Genomic DNA, 20,953 nt, shown 5'->3' on the forward strand with positions numbered 1-20,953 from the left:
CTCTCTCTCCTACAGTGGCACACTGCTGTTCTTAATACAAACTTTTGAATCATTGTAGTGATTGTTGGTAATAGCAGCTTTTGTAGTTGAATAGAAGAGAGGTTTGACCCCCACTCACCCCTTCTCTCCTCTACTCCCCCTTTGCCTAAACTCCCCCTTTTCTTCCATTCGGTAGTGAATGCAGGGCGGCTGTTGGGGATTCAACAAGTGATACAAAGAGGTGACCACGTGACTTGTGTGTTTCTTAGCCTCTTTATAATTGTGGTGGAATAGCAAGTAGGGGTGATTATGATTGAGCAACTCGAGACTGAAGTAACTTCAAAGAACTAGAATGTCAGGAGCCTCTCTCATGCCTTCATAATTTTTTTTGTCACACATCTAAAGTGCTCATGTTTTGTTTTTTTATTTTGGTGTTATGGCCTTTTTTTGTTAAAGTTGATTTATGAGTTGTTTTTAAAACTAGTGCTTAGCGCAGCCTCACTGTGTCACAGACACCCTATGATAGTCAGAATTTCCCAGTTACAAATAAAGTTTTTGGTTTGTGTCTGCTGTTACTTATGATGGGCGGCCATGTCTGTCCCTGAGGCCTGCTGTGGTTTCTTTGGCTAAGTAAACAATAACCTGGCTTAACACATGTGTACTTAGCTAATGGAAAGTTCCTCTCCCCCTTAACCCCCTGCAAGCCTCTGACAATGGCCACCATCACAAACAACCCGTCTCCAAGGAATCCACCGAGAACATCCCAGCGCAGTGGCTCCAAGTCAGGCTAGGCTAACGAAGAAACCACAGCAAAACGTGCCGTTAACTAATAATGCCCACCTTTCCATTGCTTTGTTTGGGGTTCGATGGCGTGGAGAGGGGAAAGCACTTGAGCTAATGTTTTTGTTTGGATTTCAGCTCATAGAGGGTAACCAGGGAGTCTATAGTAAGAGCTGCGGTAGAAGAGGCCACAGAGGAAGGGAAATCAGTTTGTCAGTTTCCACGAGTGTCATCTAAATGGACTTTGAAAGCTCTGGTAATTATCTTAAACATGTAATTATCTTTGGTTGTCTCTATGAGGTTAACCCACCGGTTTTAAAAAGCCGTTTGAAGAGTACCTGACGGCTATTGAGTGTAGCATACTTTACTTACTCAAGAGACCAAATCCAGTTTTCTCCCTCACCCCCTTTAGCAATTATAAGGTTATTTCTTCTTTCTTTGTCTATTGTGAAGAGTTAGGGAGGAAGGGGGAGTGTTGAACAGAATGGGAGGGAGTGAGGGGTCTTTTCTCTCTCTACACCCCCCCCCCCCCCCCCCTCTTTTTTTTTTTCCACACGCATACCATTATCAGCCCCTCTTTTCATTTTGGAAGCACTAATATTGCAACAAGGGGAGGAGAGGGGTGGAGAGAGCACAGAAAACCGAAGTAGTCGGGCAAGCACTTGCCTGGCAGGTTATCAGAGAGGCAGATCCTGCTTTATCTAGTTACAGTGAAAAGCAAAGTAAACAAGAGTTTACAATAGCTGGCCTTTCAGCCCCTTTCACTTACAGCTTTCCCACCAGCATTCAGCTGAGTGGCAGAATGTGTCTGGAGTTATTGCATGCCATCTTGCTGCTGCAACATATGGCATTCTCGCCAGTTTCAACTTGAGAAAGCAGTGCTGTTGCAAAGGTCAAAAATGGTGTTAAAGAAAACTACCACAGAGAGTAGATGCACCAAAGAATTCTGGGGGATGGAGTAGCTCAACTGTCATCTTTGATTCAGATGTACCACCAGTGAAGAGTGTATGTGTGGGGGGTTATTTGGATATTTATGTCTGTGCCTGTAAGTATGCACATATGATTATTTCCGCACGCTCACTGGCACAGAGTGAAAAGTAAATATCCATATCATCACAAAAGATATTTCAGAGTGAAGAAAGGGAGAAGCGTAGGTGGGGGGGCAAAGCACAACAACCTTAACCATTTTCTTTATTATTGCAAATGAATTGGCAAGGCAACATTTCTTGCATGAGTGCTTGTATGATATGGGGCCTGGCACAGCCAGAAAGGGAAGCCCCTCTTGCATCTAAGACGCGGCACAATGAGAATGCATTGGATTGGAATGCCTCACCGATCATAGCGGAATCAGAATTTCCAGCAAGGAAAATCTTTTCATGGCGAATTAGGGTGGTGTAGGGAAGAAAAATGGTAATGAAAAAAAAGGTATGCATGGCTCAAAAACAGGGTTCCCACAGCTTGGCGCCACCGTTTTAAGAACTTTACCTAAAGATAGGCAGAATAGAATGTGGAAAATTGAATTTACTAAACAATTAAGCAGTGAATTAATGTGCATCCTGCACAGGAGACGGCGGGTAAAGGAGAGGTAGTGAGAGACTATGGCGGCTCATTAAGGGACAGAATAAATCAAGTGTGCTGCTATGTGTGCAGAAGGACAAGTTTCTCCTTCTCTCCACTACCTCAAGCTTTCTATTTATGCATCTATTCATCTTGAAAATTTACATACCCCATATTTTGAAGGTGAAGATCTTTATTGTGTGCCGTAGTCTTGCTGGCACAGGGTGTGCATTGTTTTGTTTCCCTGTGTCTTGCGGTCAAGGTGTGTGCTTTTGTTAAATAGAGGCTGTGGGTATGGCGGCGATGCGATGTGTTTGTATAAGGTAGATGAAAAGCGTGTTTGTGAGTGTGTGTGTGTGTGTGTGTGTGTGTGTGTGTGTGCACAAACCAAGTGATCAAAAAAATGTACTTGTGACTGGGTGTGTGTGCAAATTTACTGCATGACCTGTGCGCACTGCTACGAGTGTTTGTTGGTCTTGTGGTTTCAGCCGTGTGTGCATTAATTGCGTGTTAGATCAGTGCTAGGCCTTTTCCATCCAAGCGCGGCCTGCGATTATAAATAAACTCCTCATCCCCGCGGAGATGCCACCAGGTCCTGTCTCAGCCCCGCCCCGTTTCCCGTGGGGCCTCAGTGGCCACCTCCCAGCAGGCAAAGCGCTCTTTTGTTCAATTACAGCTAATGCAGTAGTTTGCCATTTCCCCCTCCACTTTCTAATTATATTTTCAAATGGAATTTGTTATAGAATTAAAACAAAAAGAACATGGGGGGGAAAAATATCCTTTTAGCAAGCTGAGGCTCTTGGGTTTTTAATACTTGCCGTTCGACATCCCTGGGGTACTGTACTATTCTTTTTCATTGCGCTCTGAATAAACAAGTTCTGCTCATATTTTAAATGCTTCACTTTTGAAAAAATTGGCAAAAGCCAGAGTTAACTTTTTGCTCGCTGAGCATGTGGTCTGGATTACCTCACTTCTGATGTTCTCTGGAGTTAACTTGGTCATGCACGGGTGTTTCATTTTTCAATGTTCCACGGTCAGCAAAAAAGAATTTGTAAGAGGTGGAGAAGGGATCCTTTTGGTATCTTATCCCTGTTAAAATCAGCGTTTATCTAACCAGTCGCCATCCTAGTCATGCCTTTGTGCAGTGACTCCCCTCTTTATTGCAAAGCCTCAAAGCCTAATTTGGAAAACAACAATTATATTGTCCATGTAAGCACTGGAATATAATTTCATAGCCCAGGAACATCAAAAGAGCTCTAACAGACCCCAAATGTGTTGAATTTGCTGACTTTTCTTTTCTTTTCTGTTATTCTATTCCTTCTATATTTTGTTTAAAACAAACCTGAGTCATGAATTAGTGTCTGCCTTTTTATAATGCTAAACTCAACTCGAAACCCTCTTGCTGCGGCAGAGCCAATTGTAGTATCCCAATTGAAACCAGTTGTTCCCCAGTGTGCTCCTCTCGTCTCCTTCCTTGCTTCCTCCGTGTGGGTTTCTATCAGTCATTTCGTCGCAAAGCCCTAAAAGCGTGATGCAAACACCACATTGCCCCTTGATATCTCCTTCATTTGATTTCACCGAGCAAAGATAGGCTCATGCGGGCGGTAGAGGAGGCTCGATAAGTGTTTGTCTGCGTGTGTTTTGTTTGTTGCGTTGTTTTTTTGTGATAGCAAACTGTGTGTGATAACACATTAGATTCCATTTCCTTCTATTCTGAAGTCTCTTTCTCTCCTGTCCTCAGCGCTAATGTTGCTTTTCAGAGGCACTCAGAGATAAGAAGTAACATCTGGTTTAGTTTCAATAGTACGCAGCAGCTTTGTATGGGGCAGGGTGAGATTTCTATGTGTTTTCTTCGCAGGCTGTATGCACAGTATATGTCTGTTTGTAAGCATCGAACCTGTATATATAGGAGAAAACTTGACTCCTCTATTTTTTTGTCTGCCTGCATCTGTGGACACTATTTTGTGTGTGTGCGCGTGTGTGTGTGTCTTTGGTTTTTACTCCTTTCTGGGCCATTAGCTCTCTACCATCCAGTGTGCAGCTGACACTCATCTGGCCTAAGACACACACACACAAATAACTATATATAAATAAAACCCTGTCTCCTGAGTCTCTCTGTCTAGTCAGCTGCTTGTGTTTTGATGACACAAACTAGTAAGAGTAAAATGAATCTCAGTCTGCTGTCAGTCAAGTTTATCTATTTAAAAAAACCCTTATAGAAAAAGGAATGCGTTTTTATACTTTTGCGATGCTTAGACTTTTTCATTTCTTTAAAATCAGCCTTAGTTTGGTTTGTCATGCAATATTTTTGTTTCTTTTTTTTTTTGCTCAACTGTGGGAAAACTTTAGCTTATTTGATTATGTCTCAGTCTTGGCTCTGCTGCCTCAGATGAAGTTTAATTCAACATTAGTGGGACTGGTCATCCATTTTTTCCCCCCTTTCCCTTTTGGACAAAAGAGAGGAATTATACTTATGTAGCAATACTTTGAGTTATTTACCTCGTGCTCTCTCTCTCCCTCCTTCTCCACTCTGCTCGGATGACATCACTCCCTGGCGCTTGCTGAAGCCTATCTTAAGTTGTAGCTGTTTTGTATTTTCATCTGCTAGTGGTTTGAGCCAAATGGAGGCAGCCGCAGATTGCATGCCTCAGAAAGCTGGGAACTAATACAACATGTTCACTTTCTATTTGTCTGAGCTTTTCTCTTTATCAAGCCCCAATAATCCTTATTCCATAAGACTGTTGCAGGGCCTCACACACACTGGATGACTGGGCTGAGAGTTGGCAGAGATTGATTTCATTTGGGTTTCACTGGCTCTCTTGGACGTAATGGACATTACATGTAGACCAGAGTTTTCAAAAGACGATAATGAAATTTGGTTAAAAATCACAATAACACTTAAGTCAGTGAAAGTTGAGCATTAGATTAGCTGATTAACCATTTCGATTTTGTCTCTCTTTTTCTCAGACGTCCTGGAACAGAGATCATGACGACACGGCGTCCACGCGCTCTGGAGGCACGCCGGGACCATCCAGCGGGGGACACACATCACACAGTGGTGACAACAGCAGCGAACAAGGTAAGAGATCATGTGACAGAGGACAGGGGCACCGTTTCTGTGTTGACCAAGATGCAGAGTATATTATACAACATCCATCAGAGAAAACTTTATTATGTGTGAGGACAAAGTGAGAGAGGGCGATTCAGAGTATTTGGAGAGGGAATTGGTTTTTGCAACAGAACTCACAGAGGGGTCAGAGGTCACGGTCAAGTATGTGAAAGCTCTTCTGGGATCTGGTAGGGACTTTTCATTTTGCATAGGAACACATAAGCAGTGTAGACATATTTTGGTAGATAGTCTTTACCTGAGTGCAGCAACTTTTTTGTTTTTGTTTTACGCTCCTTTCTTTGGGAATTCATGCACTTGAAACTGTTTAGATCCTCAACAGAGAGTGTAAAATCCTCCACATTAATAACTTGTTAAAATAACTTATACTATGAAGCTTGAGACCTTTATTAGAGGTTGCTTACATTTACAACAGTCTTTGCATTCATGCCGCTTCTATTCTGAACTAATCTGGAAGAATATTGCATGTAAAACATTCAGTCTGATCATAATTTAATCCTATTTTTTTGTTGTTATGGTGCATACACTTCCAATACATACTCTCCCTTCCACTGGACAAATCTGCCAGAGTTTGATGTCTACATGCAATCAGAAAATATGCGTGTGCCTCTGAGTGTGTTAAAGAGGCAGTGAGAGAGAGGCAGCAGTGGGAAAATGGTGGTGGTGGGGAGGCGCTGCAAACAAACTGTAGTCAAAAAAGCAACTTCATATATTATTGAAGGCGATGTCAAGGCGAGCAGTTTGCAGGGTTGCCAGTGCCAGGAGGCAGAGCCTGGGTGGGAGCAGAGAGCGCCGCCATGCCTTCCACTCCAACGAGCAGCCATTTATATAGTCAACACACACACACATATACTCTGTCTCTCTTTGTCTCAGTCTGTCTCACACTTGGTCTCGTTGTCTCTCCTTTTTTTTTTCGCACACATTTTCTGTCTTGTATACTATATGTGCTTGACTCTCCCTTTTCAGTAATGCTCAGGACTGAGAGGTCAGACAAGAGTTGAGATAAAATTGAAATAATATGGAGGAGGAGACCAAACTGATAAAATAAGAGTGAATTACAGTAAAACAGGGGAAGACAAAGAGATATTGTGGAAATGTGTGTGGACTCTGCCTGTGATGAGTAATGGTCTGGGGCAACCAGGCGAGATCTGATTGGTTGCTCTAATGAGTGTGCTCTGTGCAGAGTTTGGGCTCCTGCTTCTGTGACCTTTGCCCTCTATTGACCAAACTGACACTTCATTTTTCACATCTTTCCAATTATAGACCCACTCCTTATGTCTGCCCACCTCCTCCGACTCTCTCGCATCACCCTCTAGCTCTTCATATCTCTGTTTCCCCAACTCCTTTGCCGAGCTGTTGCAGATTTTTGTTTGTTATTAAAGTAATTACAGAGTATAATTCAGGGTGTTTTGTGTGTGTGTGTGTATGTGCTTCAGCAAAATGAATGAGGTGCTTTGATTCGTCCAAGTGTTGCAAGATGGCAGCTAAACATCATGCATGTATATGTGTATGAGGGCATAAACATGTTTGCTAATGTTTTATTTACTCTATTTAACCAGGATGTGCAATAAGACACATCAAACTGTGTAAAACTCCATCAAAGTTTGGTGGAGAGGCTCTTGGAAAAAGTGGAGGCTGTTGCAGCATGTGATTCTAGTTTTAGCCCATTGGCCTTTCAAAAATGGAAACTTCTTCCCTCAGACAAAAACTCCAGAGGTTGATGGTGCAAAGTGCTATTATGATATATAGTTTTTGAAGTAAAGTGATGTTGCACCGCCATGTGAATAAATGCATGTAAAATTGCATAGCTAATTCCCTTCTAATTGGAAAGAACTATGACTGTGCCAATGTTTCTAATGTGTTTAGTTGGTTTTTGGTTTTATTTTCCTTGTTACAACTTGTCAGACTTGTTTTTGCTTCTTTGAAGGGAAAGCACTCCTATATGTCCTTTCAGGAATACTTATTGATGGTTTGAGATCTGAGGCACAATCAAGTTCTACTGTTTAGCCGGAGAACTCGTAGGGATGATAATGTGTCCGCATTCATTTGGACATGTTGTGCATTTTTGCTTAATTTGTATTTTTTAAATCCAGGTAACGTTTAACCAGCTCTTATAATATCTTTTCAAAGCTGACAACTATCCTGCTATGTGCCCGTATATCTAAGTCCACATGTATGTAGCACACACACAGTGGTGAGCATTAGGATGCAGTGACAACAGTAAATACTGGAGGACATCTTGGACCAGTTTCAGGTTTATATGGGTTAAGAGCTATCAGTGCCACGTCATATTGGCTCTGGCAAATTCTGTGTCAGTCACTTGGTAATCCCAGTAAGCTGGTTATTTATCTGTTTGGCACTTTACTCACTCTCTCTCCCCAACAGCTTCACCCCCCCCTCTCTCTTTCATCTCAACATCCTCCCTCTCTTCTCCAGTTTTCCCTTGTCTCCCACCTACTCTCCTGTCTCTCTTTCATTTTACTGTCAGTCGGTTTCTCTCTCCCTCCTTGTGTATCCTTGTGTTTTTCTCTCTCTCCTCCCTCTTTTTTCTTCCTTGCCTCCCACTCGCTCTAAAACACCACCTTTGTTTATCCTTCTTCTTTCCCGTTCTCTCACCTCTCTTTGTTCCTTTTGCGCTCTAATTCTTCCCCATCATCCCCTCTTACATTTTTCACAGCTCTGTTTTCCCTCTATGTTGTACATTTTGCCATGCTTTTTGCTTATCTTTCCTTCTGTTGCTATTTCTTTCTCCGCGAATAATACAATTTTTCAGATTTTTACACTCATTTATTCTGTCTGCCCCATTTCTCAATTTTCACTTTATTTCCTCTTCCTTCTGCACCTTTCTTTAACCTTTTTCTTCCTTTTCTCTTTGATCACTTCTTTGTTTCTGTTATTTCTGATCCCTTTCCTTTACCTTTTCCTCCTTTCTACCTTTTACAGATTGCTTTCTCACTGACCTTTCTCTCTCATGTCTCTTTCTTCCCCACTGCCTGTAGAGCTGCACAGCTAATGGCCATCTTTCTCTTCTTTGCTCATTCCCTCCATTTTCATTTCATCTATCCTTCAACTCACCTCCTCTACTCCAGTTCTTCCAAGTACATCAATCCATGTCCTCACACTTTCTATACCTCCTTTAGCACTCAATCTTTGTATAATTCCTTGTCTCTGGTCTTCTTATCGTCTACCCCACGTTCATCTCTTCTTAATCCTCCGCCTATAGTGGAGCAAAAGAGCGATGCTGTCTGGTTGAGGGCCTTTAACTAGTGAACTCTCCTCTCTCTTTTTTTTCTGAGGCTATTCCTGTGACAAACACATGCTTCATTCTTTCCTCTTTTCTTAAGGGTTCACTGGCCACTGGTATAAAAATTTCTCTCTATCAGGAAGTGTACTCGCATTCCCAGATCCAACAGTGTAAGGCTCATGAGAAGGGATTTGCATTATATAAAGTTGGTGTTCACCATGTGAATCTTGTTGAATTCATTTGTGGGAAAAAATTTTTTCAAGGCAAATTAAATGATAATTATATAATGTACTTTTAATAATAAGCTAGTTAATAATAACTCTTAAACCAGCAGATGTTTTGCAGTACTCTGTGCCACAGTGACAATGTGAAAAAAACAACCCTTTTTTATTTTTGCGTGTGGTGACAATGCTCACATGCTGCGTTCTTAGTTATGGTGTTTATGCTTTGACCACAATGCCGATGGTATTTTTTAGCACTAAATTCCATTGGCAGTTTAAAAAAAAAAAAAAATGGAGGGAGGATCACATTTGCTTCACATATGTCATTAAAATCAGTCCTGGGTGTCTCCTTTCTCCCTAAAGAGCAGACAAAGAAGAAAGCCTCTTATTTTTCTCCTCCCTTTCTCTGGGATGTCTTTGTAAACATCCAGCAAGCATCGACAAGTAGAGTCGGAGAGCGACCCTGTAGTTAATTAGTCCCGCTCTATTAGCCCAGCTGTTTGCTCGCTAGTTCCTACCAACAGGCTCCTTTGTTTAATACCCAGAAGCCCTCTGGAGAAGCTTTTCTGCAGCCTTGGATCTTGCTTTTCTGTGAAAAGTATAATGCTCGAAGGGCAGAGGAAAACCTAGCAGATCATATATGCCTGCGATGGAGGGGTGTCCCTCATGGACATGAGCGGGCCTTCTCATTTTCTCCCAGTATAAAATACTCCTCTTTGCCTGTGTGAATTTGTGAGGACACCCCTTGGCTTCTCCGAGGGTCTGGCGTGCAAAGGAAACAGAATAACATTCAGGCACTGAATTGGGCAGCTGCAGCGATGTGGTATGTGAGTTCAGCAGAGGAGCGGAGCAAAGTGTTTGCTCTGTTTTTGAAAGCTACAGGGTTTCCTTCTCTGCTTGTCAGAAACATCCAGGGAGTGAGGCGATGACTGGTGATATTAGATATGTATCACCAATTACCCAGACCGTTTGTAAAGAGTACAGTGTGCCGCGCCAAGACAAATAGCTCCCTGTAAGGCTATGTGTTGGTGTCTGCATGCATTTCAAGTGTCTGAGTAGTCGTCTGAGATTTCAGCATGTTGTGTGATGCCTAGCTCTTTTTTTTTTTTTTTTTTTTTTCAATTGGCTTGTATATTTGGAATAATTTAATTTATGCTCATATTTTTCTGTGTAACTAACCGAAAGTCTGTAAAACCAAGTCTAAAATGTTTTCATAGTCCAATAAACCAGTTCATCTATTTTGCACACGCTGATGTTTAAACTAATGTTTCTAGTTTTCACTTTAAAATTCCTGTATGCTTATTGTACATTATGATTAGATAGATGTCATCTTTGTGAAGTCTGCGAGCACTAATGAAGGCAACATTTGCCCAGTCCCAGCTGGGTTTAGCCTGGTGAAGGATGTGGCATTTGGCCTACCACTTCTTGAGGATGTGGCTCTAAAAACATTTGGATAGTCAACTTTGCTGGTTTGATATGTATTTGAATGAATAGATCATCCTTGCATTCACTGTTAATCACTGCGTATAACCTCCAGTGGCCGCAAATTCCCATTGATCAATGTGGAATATTCCTGTTGTTGTGATCCATTCATTTATCCATTTATTCACCCTCCAATCTCTGTGCCCTCCAACAAGGTCAGGCCACACAGGAGCTGCTGCTTTCCGTTGTCTCATTGGGCAGTCTTCAGTCCTGGGGTGGGCAAACAGGGACATAGACAGAGGTGCCAGGCAATCAGCAGCCTGCTCTCCTCGTCCAATCATTCAGCTTCACGTGGCGCCCTCAAAGTCACTGATTAATTGGTCCGATTGTCCAGTAGACTGGAAGAGAGAACTCTGTGTGTCTGTGTGAAATAATCCCCTCCCCAACTTTCTTTTCTCTTCCAGGAGTTCATAAATGCACTTTTCTTTTCAATTTTTTGTTGCAATAATGAGCTAAAGACTTATAACTGAGGGAATCAGATGCACTTTAATAAATAAGTCCCGGAAGGCAGTTACAGTGTATTTACAACACAGTCGCACAGTGAAAACTTTAATAGTCAGTGCTTTTATTCATTGATGCAAAATTTGTAGATTCTTTATAAACGAGTATTAAAGAACTTATAGACATACCTTAAAAAAACTGTATTTCATTTTGTGAATGCATATATTGTCTAGACATTGTCTAGACGTTATCGAGGAAGATCCCAGGTCCGGTAATTGTCTTACTGGTGTCCAGCTTTACCGGTAATCTTTTTAAATGTGAGGCTCTGTGGGTAGATAAAAGGTTTGTGGCTCCCTTGATTAGACTGCAGTCCGTATTACTGGAGGTGTGTAAGTACAGTAGCTGGCAGACACAAACAGGATTCAGTCTTTGATATCTTCAGAGCGTGAACACAGGGAAAAGAGGAGAAGATGAAAGTGGAAGAAATAGACGGCGAGAAACAGAAACGGAGCAAAACGAGAGAGTGCGATGAGGAGGAAGGGAGAGACTCTCAGGGTGAATGCTGGGAAACCATCTCGATGCTTTGTTGTGTGAAAAAGAGGGGCAGAACAGTTACCCCTGATTAGTGTGTTAAATGATGCCGAGTGCTGTTTGGGAGTCTATTGAGAAAAATACGCCACTGCTAGCAAATAAAATCTTCAGTCAGTCCAGAGGTGAAAAAGTTTTGGCCGTGCCATCTTAAGCTTGGTCTTTGTCCCTTAGGGGGTCAAAGTAAAGTGTGCAAGCATGTGCTAACGCGCCCAAAAGAGTTTCATATCTACAGGGTCACATGAGCTTAAAGTTTCTGTTTAATAACATTAATGTATGAAAGACTTATATAAAGGGTAATTGCATCGCAGAACACAATGGGGAAACATCCTTCAACAACTGAGTGTTGCTGGTAGCTATGTTTATTCAGTCTAAACTGGATTACTGCATCATAAACATTATTATCTGTGGTTACCTGGGAAAAGGGATGTTTGGCCTCTTGGTGTTCAATCACAACCTTCCTCTCTCAGATTCACAGAGATCTTTACAGCCTCGCTCTATCTCAGCGGCTGATGCGTCGGCCAACATGTTATGACTCGCCTTGCAGAAAATGATAGCCCTTGATGGCTTTTTATTGCCTCATAGGCAATAAGAAAACTCGGAGTGGCCGGAGTTTTCCCCCCCTCAAAAAGAGGAAATTGTATCAGGTTCCCACAGTGAGAGGCCAGTTTGCTTTTAGGATTAGGGCTGGTGTCACACAGCCGCTGAGTTTGTGAGGAAGCAAGGGTCTGAGGTATAGGTAAACAAAGTCGTCTCCTCCCCTCTGCATCGTTTCACACGTGAAATGATCATCTACTTTGTCAGTCAGCTTCGCTATCTTTGTTTTATTGGCACAAATGTGTCTTGTGTATAATAAAGTAATAGTTATAAAACCTTTTTGATAAGACGTCAAAACCTTTTTGACTCCTTGACTCTGGGAATTCTGTGCTGTGTGTTGCTGAGCATGGGTTTCATATTTGTACATATTGATTTTTTTTTCTACCACTGCTTCTGTCTTATTTAATGGAGACTTAACTTAAAGAAACATTTTTCTTTTGCATTCGCTCTGCCTGAATCTCAGCCTGTCTGTCGGTTACATATGACCATGTTTGCATGACCAAAGAAATGCAAAGTCTAGAAGCCATCGCACAAATACATATTCATAAGTGACTTGCATGCACACCAACTAGCTTCTCTTTCCCTTCACTCCATTGGCTGTTATGTGCCTTCACTCAGTCTTAGTGCTAGTTCAGGATGTGTTCTGCTTAAGTCTTTAAAATGACATGAGACAAAAAGTGCTCACTTAATGCATTGCTTTTGATTATTTTAAAGTTGCCTGTGTTGCATTTTATCTCTCTCATTTCACAGACAAATGCACTTAGGTCAGATCATGTAGTTTGCTGTCGTTTCATGAGAGAAAAGGGTTCTACTTCATTTGTTCCACAGAGGGAGTGCAAGCGGGAGGGAAATGTATCTTTAGCTCCCATGTTATAATTGTGGCACACTAATGATGTAGACACATTCTCACTGTCTGTTTACAGGAAACGCTCTTCTTTAATTTGTGACTGGCGTGAATGCCAAATGCTTATATCTAATTACTGGTATTTGCTAAAAGATACTATTTACTCACCCCTCTTTGCCTTGTATGTGTCTCTTGTGTGTCAGGGTGGGGAGATTATGATAAGAAAAGTTAAATATATAAAAGAGGAAGGATATTTTTCTGTGGGTAGGAAATTAAATTCATATAAGAGAGAGATTTTTCACACATGCCTCAAGTTTTCAGACTTAAATAGTTTTGAATCAGCACCCATAAATCCAAGATTTTGTTTGAAAAGTGTCAATTGAGAACTCCTTTTGGGTTTATTTTTTGCAAAGCACCATAATTTGCACAATTGTAGTATCACTGTTCCTTAAAAAAGATGCCACTTTGGTTAAATTGCTATCTTTCTTTCCTCTCGCTATCTGTCTATATATAGAAAATGTATATATATATATCCCCTTTCATGTTTGATTTGCAAACCTAAACCAGTGGAAATGTGGCAATGCACTTGTCATGCAAATGAATGGGGGGAAAAGTTAAAGCATGCTCATGCACGTGTGTCTGTGTGTTTCTGTGCATGTGTAGGGGAAACTAGTAAATCTAAATGGTGACAGAATGTCTTTACGTTGTGCATTCCTTACAGTTTTCAGTTCAGATCAAAATTGCATTAAATCATACAGAGACCCACAAACACAGCAGATTCAGGACCAAACGCACACCAACAAGCTCTTAGGAGCAAGAGCATGCCTCGGTTCTTAATCGTGGTTCACAGAGAGTCTGACAGTAAAATCACAGCAACTCATCGCTTATGTGTCACAACACATTATATCTGGCCCAGAAAACGACCTTAAACTCTCTCTGCTTCTGTCTTTGCATTCCTCTCACTGCTAACTCTTTCTCCCTCCTCTTCCTACTCCTCCCACACCTCTTCTTCACTTGAAAAAGAGCTGAGCTCAGGGCCCAGGAGGCCTCTGATCAGATAGACGTTAACTTTTCAGGGAAACCCTGATAGCAGACTGGAAGACCACAAAATTTAGTCATCTCTGCCAGTAGACGCCAGGAGTCAATAGCCAACTGAGTTTTTTTGAGCATTTTATTTTTGCAAGTATTGGAGGAAAAGCTACAAGTAACATCTCCTTTTTAAAATTTTGTTTTAGGTATGTCAGAGACGTAGTTTGAGCATTCACTTGTGCAGAATTATAGAAAGGGAGAGAAGGAAAAAAGCAAGGAGAGGCAACGCAAAGCAAAAGGTTATTAACGCTTTGTTCAAGGGCGAATCATTGTTTAACTCCTTGGCACACACAAAAACACAGTAATGGGCAACACACACATGAACAGAGCACATTATTTATTTAAGCTTTTGATAAAGAGATTAGCCCCGTCATCCTATGCTCTTAAGCTAGCCAAGGGGTCCATGTTCAGGAAATCCTGGCTTTCCTGACACACAGGCTTATGAGGGAATCTTGATCAAGTAACGTTTATATGATAACAATGCATTTCATGTGGGTATGTTTAGTATGATTTAGTCTTTGAATTTGGGGTGATTAGTCGAAATAGTATTAGGAGCTAAAAGGGAGTGGTGAAAGAGGGGCAGAGAGGGGAACAGGAAGTTGGCTAGAGAGCGAAAAAGAAGGCAGAGGATGCAAAGTACTTGTGCCAACTGAGCATTTTGTTTTCCTTTATTATTAGCCCCATCACAGTGGTTAGAGTCCAGCTTAAAGCTACAAACAGTGAAGTGCTAATTTTAGCCTCCAAAGAGGATAAGGATAACTAGCTTGCTGCCAGTATGCCATATGTTCCCCTGCCGAATACATTGTGTCAGGAATATTTTCACCCCACACCCACACACCATTTCCCTAAAACACATTTCTAAACAAACACACATGCATATTCGATGTTTCAGCATTTATGAAGTTTGGAGCTTCGCTTTTAAAAGACTTAACAAACGATCAAAACACTTTAACATAGACAAGTTGTTTTAATTACAGTTGATATCTTTGTAAGAATAGATGGCATCAATCAGCTTTCTTTTCCCCCCCATTAGCATAGCTTCCTGCTGCAAGGTAACATGTGGCCTCCACTGTAATCTTCTGCAACTTGGCTTATATACTCACTTGCAAATATGAGGCCTGTAGAAGAATAAAAATGAGCCTCTCTCCATCAACACACATGCATATGTTCACATGTAAATGCAACTCTCTATTATTCCCTCGCTCTCTGCCTCAAATTGAAATAATTCAATTTATGGACAGTTCCAGACCTCCCTGGCTAAGACCATTATGCATGAAGCTCACCCCCCTCTTTTCTAACAAAAGAAGGGGAGAATTTACCAGCCGGCTCTCCCAACAACACCCACACAAAGCCAATTTCATGCCAGGGAAACACCAGTGAAGCGCCATTTGTGGTCACAACCTGCTTCCCCGTGGAGGTTCTTTATTATTAGATATAGGTCGATGCTACTTTAATTTCTGTTGAGGCTCATTTTGTAACCTTCATATGACACATGCAATGGTTCTATCAAACCTGTATCTACACAGACTTTCATCAATTTGAAAGTGGAAGAGTGACTGCAATAACATATTGTATAGTCACAGATTTGATTGCTGCAGCAAACTGTGTCTTTTTGCCACAGTATTTCCTGCTGTAGTTATATTGAACACCTACAATTCAAATTATTTGTTCAACTTTTGGCGATAATTGTGTTTAAGAGCATAAAGGTGTGAAATACCATGGCTGAGGTGTCACGCTGTGAGTCCAGGTAATCTGGCATGTGGGAAGCTGGAAGTATAGAATGAGAGAGCTAGGCCAAAGCTTGACCCAAGGCTGACCTACACCAAACATGCTGCCCCCAGAGACCTCCTCCCCTTGGTCCCTTTGACATGTATACCTGCTATAGGGATTTGAGTGAGAGATAAAGACCTCAGCAAGCTTTTCTAAGAGTTTAGAGACAGAGGGAGGAAAGAGAAGGCTAGATAACAAATACTTGTAGAGCAGCACAAGAGCAGCAGGGTGGGCTGAAGGGAAACTTGGGGGTTTACTTAGTGTGTTTGCAAAGCAACACAAAGCATCCCACTTGTGGTACACACACTTGTGAACACATACATTTAGAGGTAACCCAATCGTCCCTTCCTACTCCAAACTGGTGAAACTCAAAGAGATGAGCAGGAGTTGGGGCAAAGATTCTCAGTCGTGATAACCTTTAGAGAAAAAGCATGAATGGCGGTGTTAAACACACAAACTGCCAATATATTGTACACATTAGCTCCCAAGGGCTCTCCCAGGTCTTTGTTCCTCTGAGATTCTCTTTAGCAACAAAGAGGTCATACTTTTACAGGAAGTCACCCCCAGAGAGAGCTGCCTCTTTCAGGAAATGACTTGGTGGGACTGTGCGGCGAGAGTGCCAGCATCCACGGGGGGCATATCACTCCTGTCCACATGGGCCCATGCTCCACAGGAAGTAGGCTGCTGTAAACCCACTCACTTCCTCTTCCTCTGTCCCTGTCCCAGAAGTCTTATCAGGGCTGTGTATGGGTCGGCTGATAGGACTACAAATCCCCCACATCTCCATAGCACCACATCCTTTCCCTATCAAGGACATGACAAGAAGTAGGAAGTGGGGATGTAACATTCCTTCATAGAGAGAATCTGCAACGCATATTTTTTTTATTTTTATTTATTTATTTATTTATGTAGGAGTGTTTAAGAGGGCATCCTATCATTAAAAAAATTCATACACTCAATCTCTCCTACTCCTTTTGCCCTGTTTACTCATAAAAAAATAAGCTAAAATCCTAAATAGATCCTAAATAATTTAAATAGAGTAGGTTGTAGCTCAGATAATAAGTTATCCTGTTTTCAAAACCACCCCTTCAGTAACCTGAGCTTGTGGGCGAAGAGCATATTATACTCCCTCATAATACTGAAACCGTCTGTTATTCCCAAAAAAAAAAAAAAACCCTCCCTGGAAGCTAATGCGCTATTATTAGCACTTACCACCGCAGGGTTAGCGTGCCTGTATTATCTAACTACATGCAGTTTGGCTGGTGCTGATAGGTTAGCATGAGTGGGAAAATCCATGTGTATTAAAAGCATTTATCAGAGGCTGTGTCATTCAGATAGTTACCATGTGGAAAAATGCAGACGCAAACAAGTGCTAAACACGGAAGTCTGAATAAATAAACTGAGAAGCTTCAGTTTGGTTAGTAGAACTATACCCTGATCATAAAGACAAGATTAAAGACAAAACAAGCTAGTTGTTGGTGCTGAAATGATATATTTCCAGACTGATGGCTTGAAGTTAAACAAGTTAGCCCCGCAGTAAGATATAATTTTGCAAAATGTAGCGTTTTTATAAAATATAATTTGAAAGGATGTATTTTCTGTAAAGTCATGTTGGCTAAAAATTACACCTTGATACTACAGCTTAGTAGAGAGCTCTTGAAAGAAAGATGTAGTTACTGTCACTTTAAGTTTATTGAAAGTATGTTTTGATGGTTTAATAGCAGACTTTAGTGAGTATAGGTTTTCTCCTGCTGAATATATATACATTTACTGAGTTTAAGTCCACAACAAAGTCCAATGGGATGTTTTTCCTTGAGATTAGCTAAAGGTTCCTTCTCTTTGTCCCGCACATACATTGAAGGACTTTGGAACGCCCTTCAGCACATCAGCTGACTTTTGGAAAGGACTGCCGTGCCATTGTGCTGTTAAGTGCTCTTAGCTTTTGTTATAGTCCTTGTCCTCTCTACAATCCCTTCCCCCCTTCCCCTCCTCTCTCATAGTCCATTTGACTCTCCCCTTTTCTCTCTAGCTGTTCACTGTGAGCTGAGTTTGACTGAAGCTCGGTGAGTCGAAGGTGTCAAAAGCCACGTGAGAGGCAGTGAAACAATTGAAAGTGAGTGTTAAGAGTGAGAAAGAAGCAAAAGAGGCAAAATTTCAGGAATGTTACCCTTTTGTGTGTTTGTGTGTGGGTTTTTGAGGACTTCTCTTCCCCGACTTGAATGCGGACCCCCCTTACAAGTGCCCCCATTTGAACTGAGTCTGGCCTTCTATCTCTAGGTTAGGAAAAAAAAAAAAGAGAAAACTTCAGCACAAAGGCAAGAAGGGAAAAATCAATAGTTACACAGCAAAAGTGCTCGACATGAAAGGGTGAATTCATCGCCCTACACTTTCATTTTAGCTTGTACCGTCTGTCTCTTTCTCACTCATTCTTTCTTCCTCGACTGATCTGGAAGTGGGAATAAAAAGCAGTCGGTGTGTGCGTATACGTGTGTTCCTGTGCGTGGAGGCATACTGCAGTTTAATGTCGTGTCGCTGCCCTGTGCTTGAGGCAGTTTCCAGCGTGTCGGGCAGCCTGTGGTGATGACCCTTTACGGGAAAATGGCACAGAGAGAGCAGTCACATTTACACTGACATTTTTGCCATCACCTATGGCTATGTCAACAGGCCTGATCCCTCCTTCCCCCCCAATAGCCAAGAGTGGATGGGTCTCAGCCATAACACACAGAAGCACAGGAACACTTTCACAAAGAGTATGACCATTAACAAAGGTCTAATATTCAGGATGTTAGAAAAGGTTTATCATTTGGCCTATAAAACGCCACAAAACTGCGAGAAATACCCAACACAGTTGCCTAATTTGAAATCCACATTGTTTTTGTGCACCGACCAAACCTCGTCGGTCTGTCCAACTTTACATTTTCAATTCCATCAGTACACATGGTAACATGAAACACGTGAGAAGGCGAGTATGAATGGAAACTTACATTCCGTATGATTACTAATAATGCAACACTCCAGTAAAAAGGCACACGAACCTCCACAGATTTGAGGTTTAAACAGTTTTAATTAACTGATTACTCTGATAACTGCTCTGTGCTGCTTTATTCGTTGTTGTTAAACAGATTCCCTGTCTCTGACTTACTGATACCCTCCTCATCGGATCACCGCAGTCGAAATAATTGCAGCAAACTTGGCTCGGAATCTCACAACAATAAGTCTCTAGTGTGTTTTAATTACAAATCACCCTTGTAAATGAATCACTAGTTACTGTCATTATTGAATCTGTCAGTGCTGATCCACAAAACTGTCATCATTCAAAGTAACTGGCTTTGTTATTGCAAAGCACTCATTATTTACTGTAATTACTTCAATGGAAATGTCTTTAATTGCAGGAAGCAATTACTTAGCCACCTCCCGTTTATTTACCTGGAAAGCCTGTTTTTTTTTAAGTTTGTAATAATGGCAACTTTTTTTTGTCTGCCTAATCTAATAAGGCCTTATATGAATGTTCTGTACAGATTAATACAAGCTTCAGAGTGCTATGATCGAGATTCAATTACTGGACTTTAAAGCAAAGACCCCAAAACAGTAGTCTCTCTGGCAAAAGCAGAAGGGAAGTCTAGACTAGCCATATTGTTTTGTCGACAGCGCATGTCATTATCCGCAGAATAGTCATGGGGATTTCTCTCCGTCTCTCCTCCTCCTCGGGAATAAAAGGGAGGCAAAGCAGCATTGGTCACAGAGAGTGTTTTGTACTGAAGTGTGTGTGTGTGTGTGTGTGTGTGTGAGTGTGTGTGTGTGTGTGTGTGTGTGTGTGTTGGTTTAGAATACTTCAGTGGTCATTATTGGAAAGATGCCTCATGATAGATCATAGGAAATGGGTGCATGTGAGTATGTTCAAGTATGTGTGCGGTAAAGGGAGAGATGCTTTTGAAAATGTGCCCCTAATTGCGTCGCAAGGAATTCCTGCATGTTCAGAATATCTGGAGGTGGGAGGGGCCCTTCAGAGCCATGCAAAGGGAACCCCCCACTGCCAGCAAGCCCCCCTGTACTCCCCCTTCCTCACGTCTAGAGCTTATGAATGGCCTGAATACAATAAACGCCACTTTTTTTCTTTTTCTCCCTCCCTCTTGCAAGCCCTTCTTTACCCCTCTGAGGATTTCTGGGAATGTAACGTATGTGTATTTGTGTGAGTGTCTTGTGTGTGAGTGCTAGAGAGAAAACGAGTGAGGGCACTATTGTGAATGTACATCAAGAGTGTCTGCACTTTGTGTGTGTGTGTGTGTGTTTCATGTTTGGAGTTTGTGTATGTATGTATGAATTTCTCATCTGCCCAGTATGAAATGTGTGGATCCCATGTGGAACAGGATATCAGGTCCCTGAGGCCTGGGCCTTGCCTGGGCAACCAACCCAGGGTCATGTGAGCTTTCTGGGGTGTGAAACTCTAGGACGGGCCTATGAGAGATCAGCTTCAGGTCACTCACACTCTCAGCAAAATACACTCTCTCCTGCAAGCAATAGCCCTTAGACTAAATGCAGTGTCATAAACTCAAAAACCTGTCTCCACTCCTTTTCTTCTCAGTCCATCCACAGCCTATAAAACCTAGCAAAAACATCACACAGTATGTTCCAAAAACGTTTCGCCATCTGTGAATCATTCCTCGCACAGGATCCCACTCATGACATCTGGCACAAAGCTAATATTCATAACCCTTACTTCTCATCTCAACGGTGCTTCTACGAAGGAAAAATAAATTATTAGAAAGCTAAATGTCATAATTATCTTGCATTGCGCTAGAAGCGACACGTCTGACAGTACTGCTATTCGCAGATGAATGACTGGTAAGTCTGTGGCTGTTAATTTGCCAGGCAGCAGAAAAGTGGCTGACACCTCTGAATGGCACGTGTGCCCGTGCACAGGGGGCAGCTAGTACCAGTGTCTGTCCTATGCTGAGAGATGGTTTATAATCAGATCATAACAGATTAGCCTAGATACTGCTTGATAATGTCACGGTATGCCTTGAGACAGATGTAGAGGAGCGATAAAGACACAAGAGAGGGAAGTAAAGAAACTGAGAAGTGGAAGCTTAATTTCTACCCACAAGTTGAAGCGGTACACTTTTGATTTGCATAGGAAGACAAAAAAAAGCAAAAAATGAAGGAAAAATAACAATGCCTCAGTCTTACACCGAGCAAATACTGTGCAGATATCCTCCATCCAAACTCCACAGTCC

The 20,953-nt window shown here is 41.8% G+C and overlaps 1 protein-coding gene across 1 annotated transcript in view; it reads left to right on the forward strand.

Moving 5' to 3' along the window:
- The window catches only part of meis1b (Meis homeobox 1 b), a 77,593-nt gene that overhangs the window by 9,774 nt on the left and 46,866 nt on the right, over positions 1–20,953 (forward strand). Inside the window, exon 7 of the mRNA XM_003438327.4 lies at positions 5,284–5,395. Coding sequence (XP_003438375.1) covers positions 5,284–5,395 — 112 coding nt within the window. The remainder of the gene's footprint in view (positions 1–5,283; positions 5,396–20,953) is intronic.

This window comes from Oreochromis niloticus, linkage group LG13 (assembly GCF_001858045.2).
Source record: "Oreochromis niloticus isolate F11D_XX linkage group LG13, O_niloticus_UMD_NMBU, whole genome shotgun sequence".
NCBI classification, from domain to species: Eukaryota; Metazoa; Chordata; class Actinopteri; order Cichliformes; family Cichlidae; genus Oreochromis; species Oreochromis niloticus.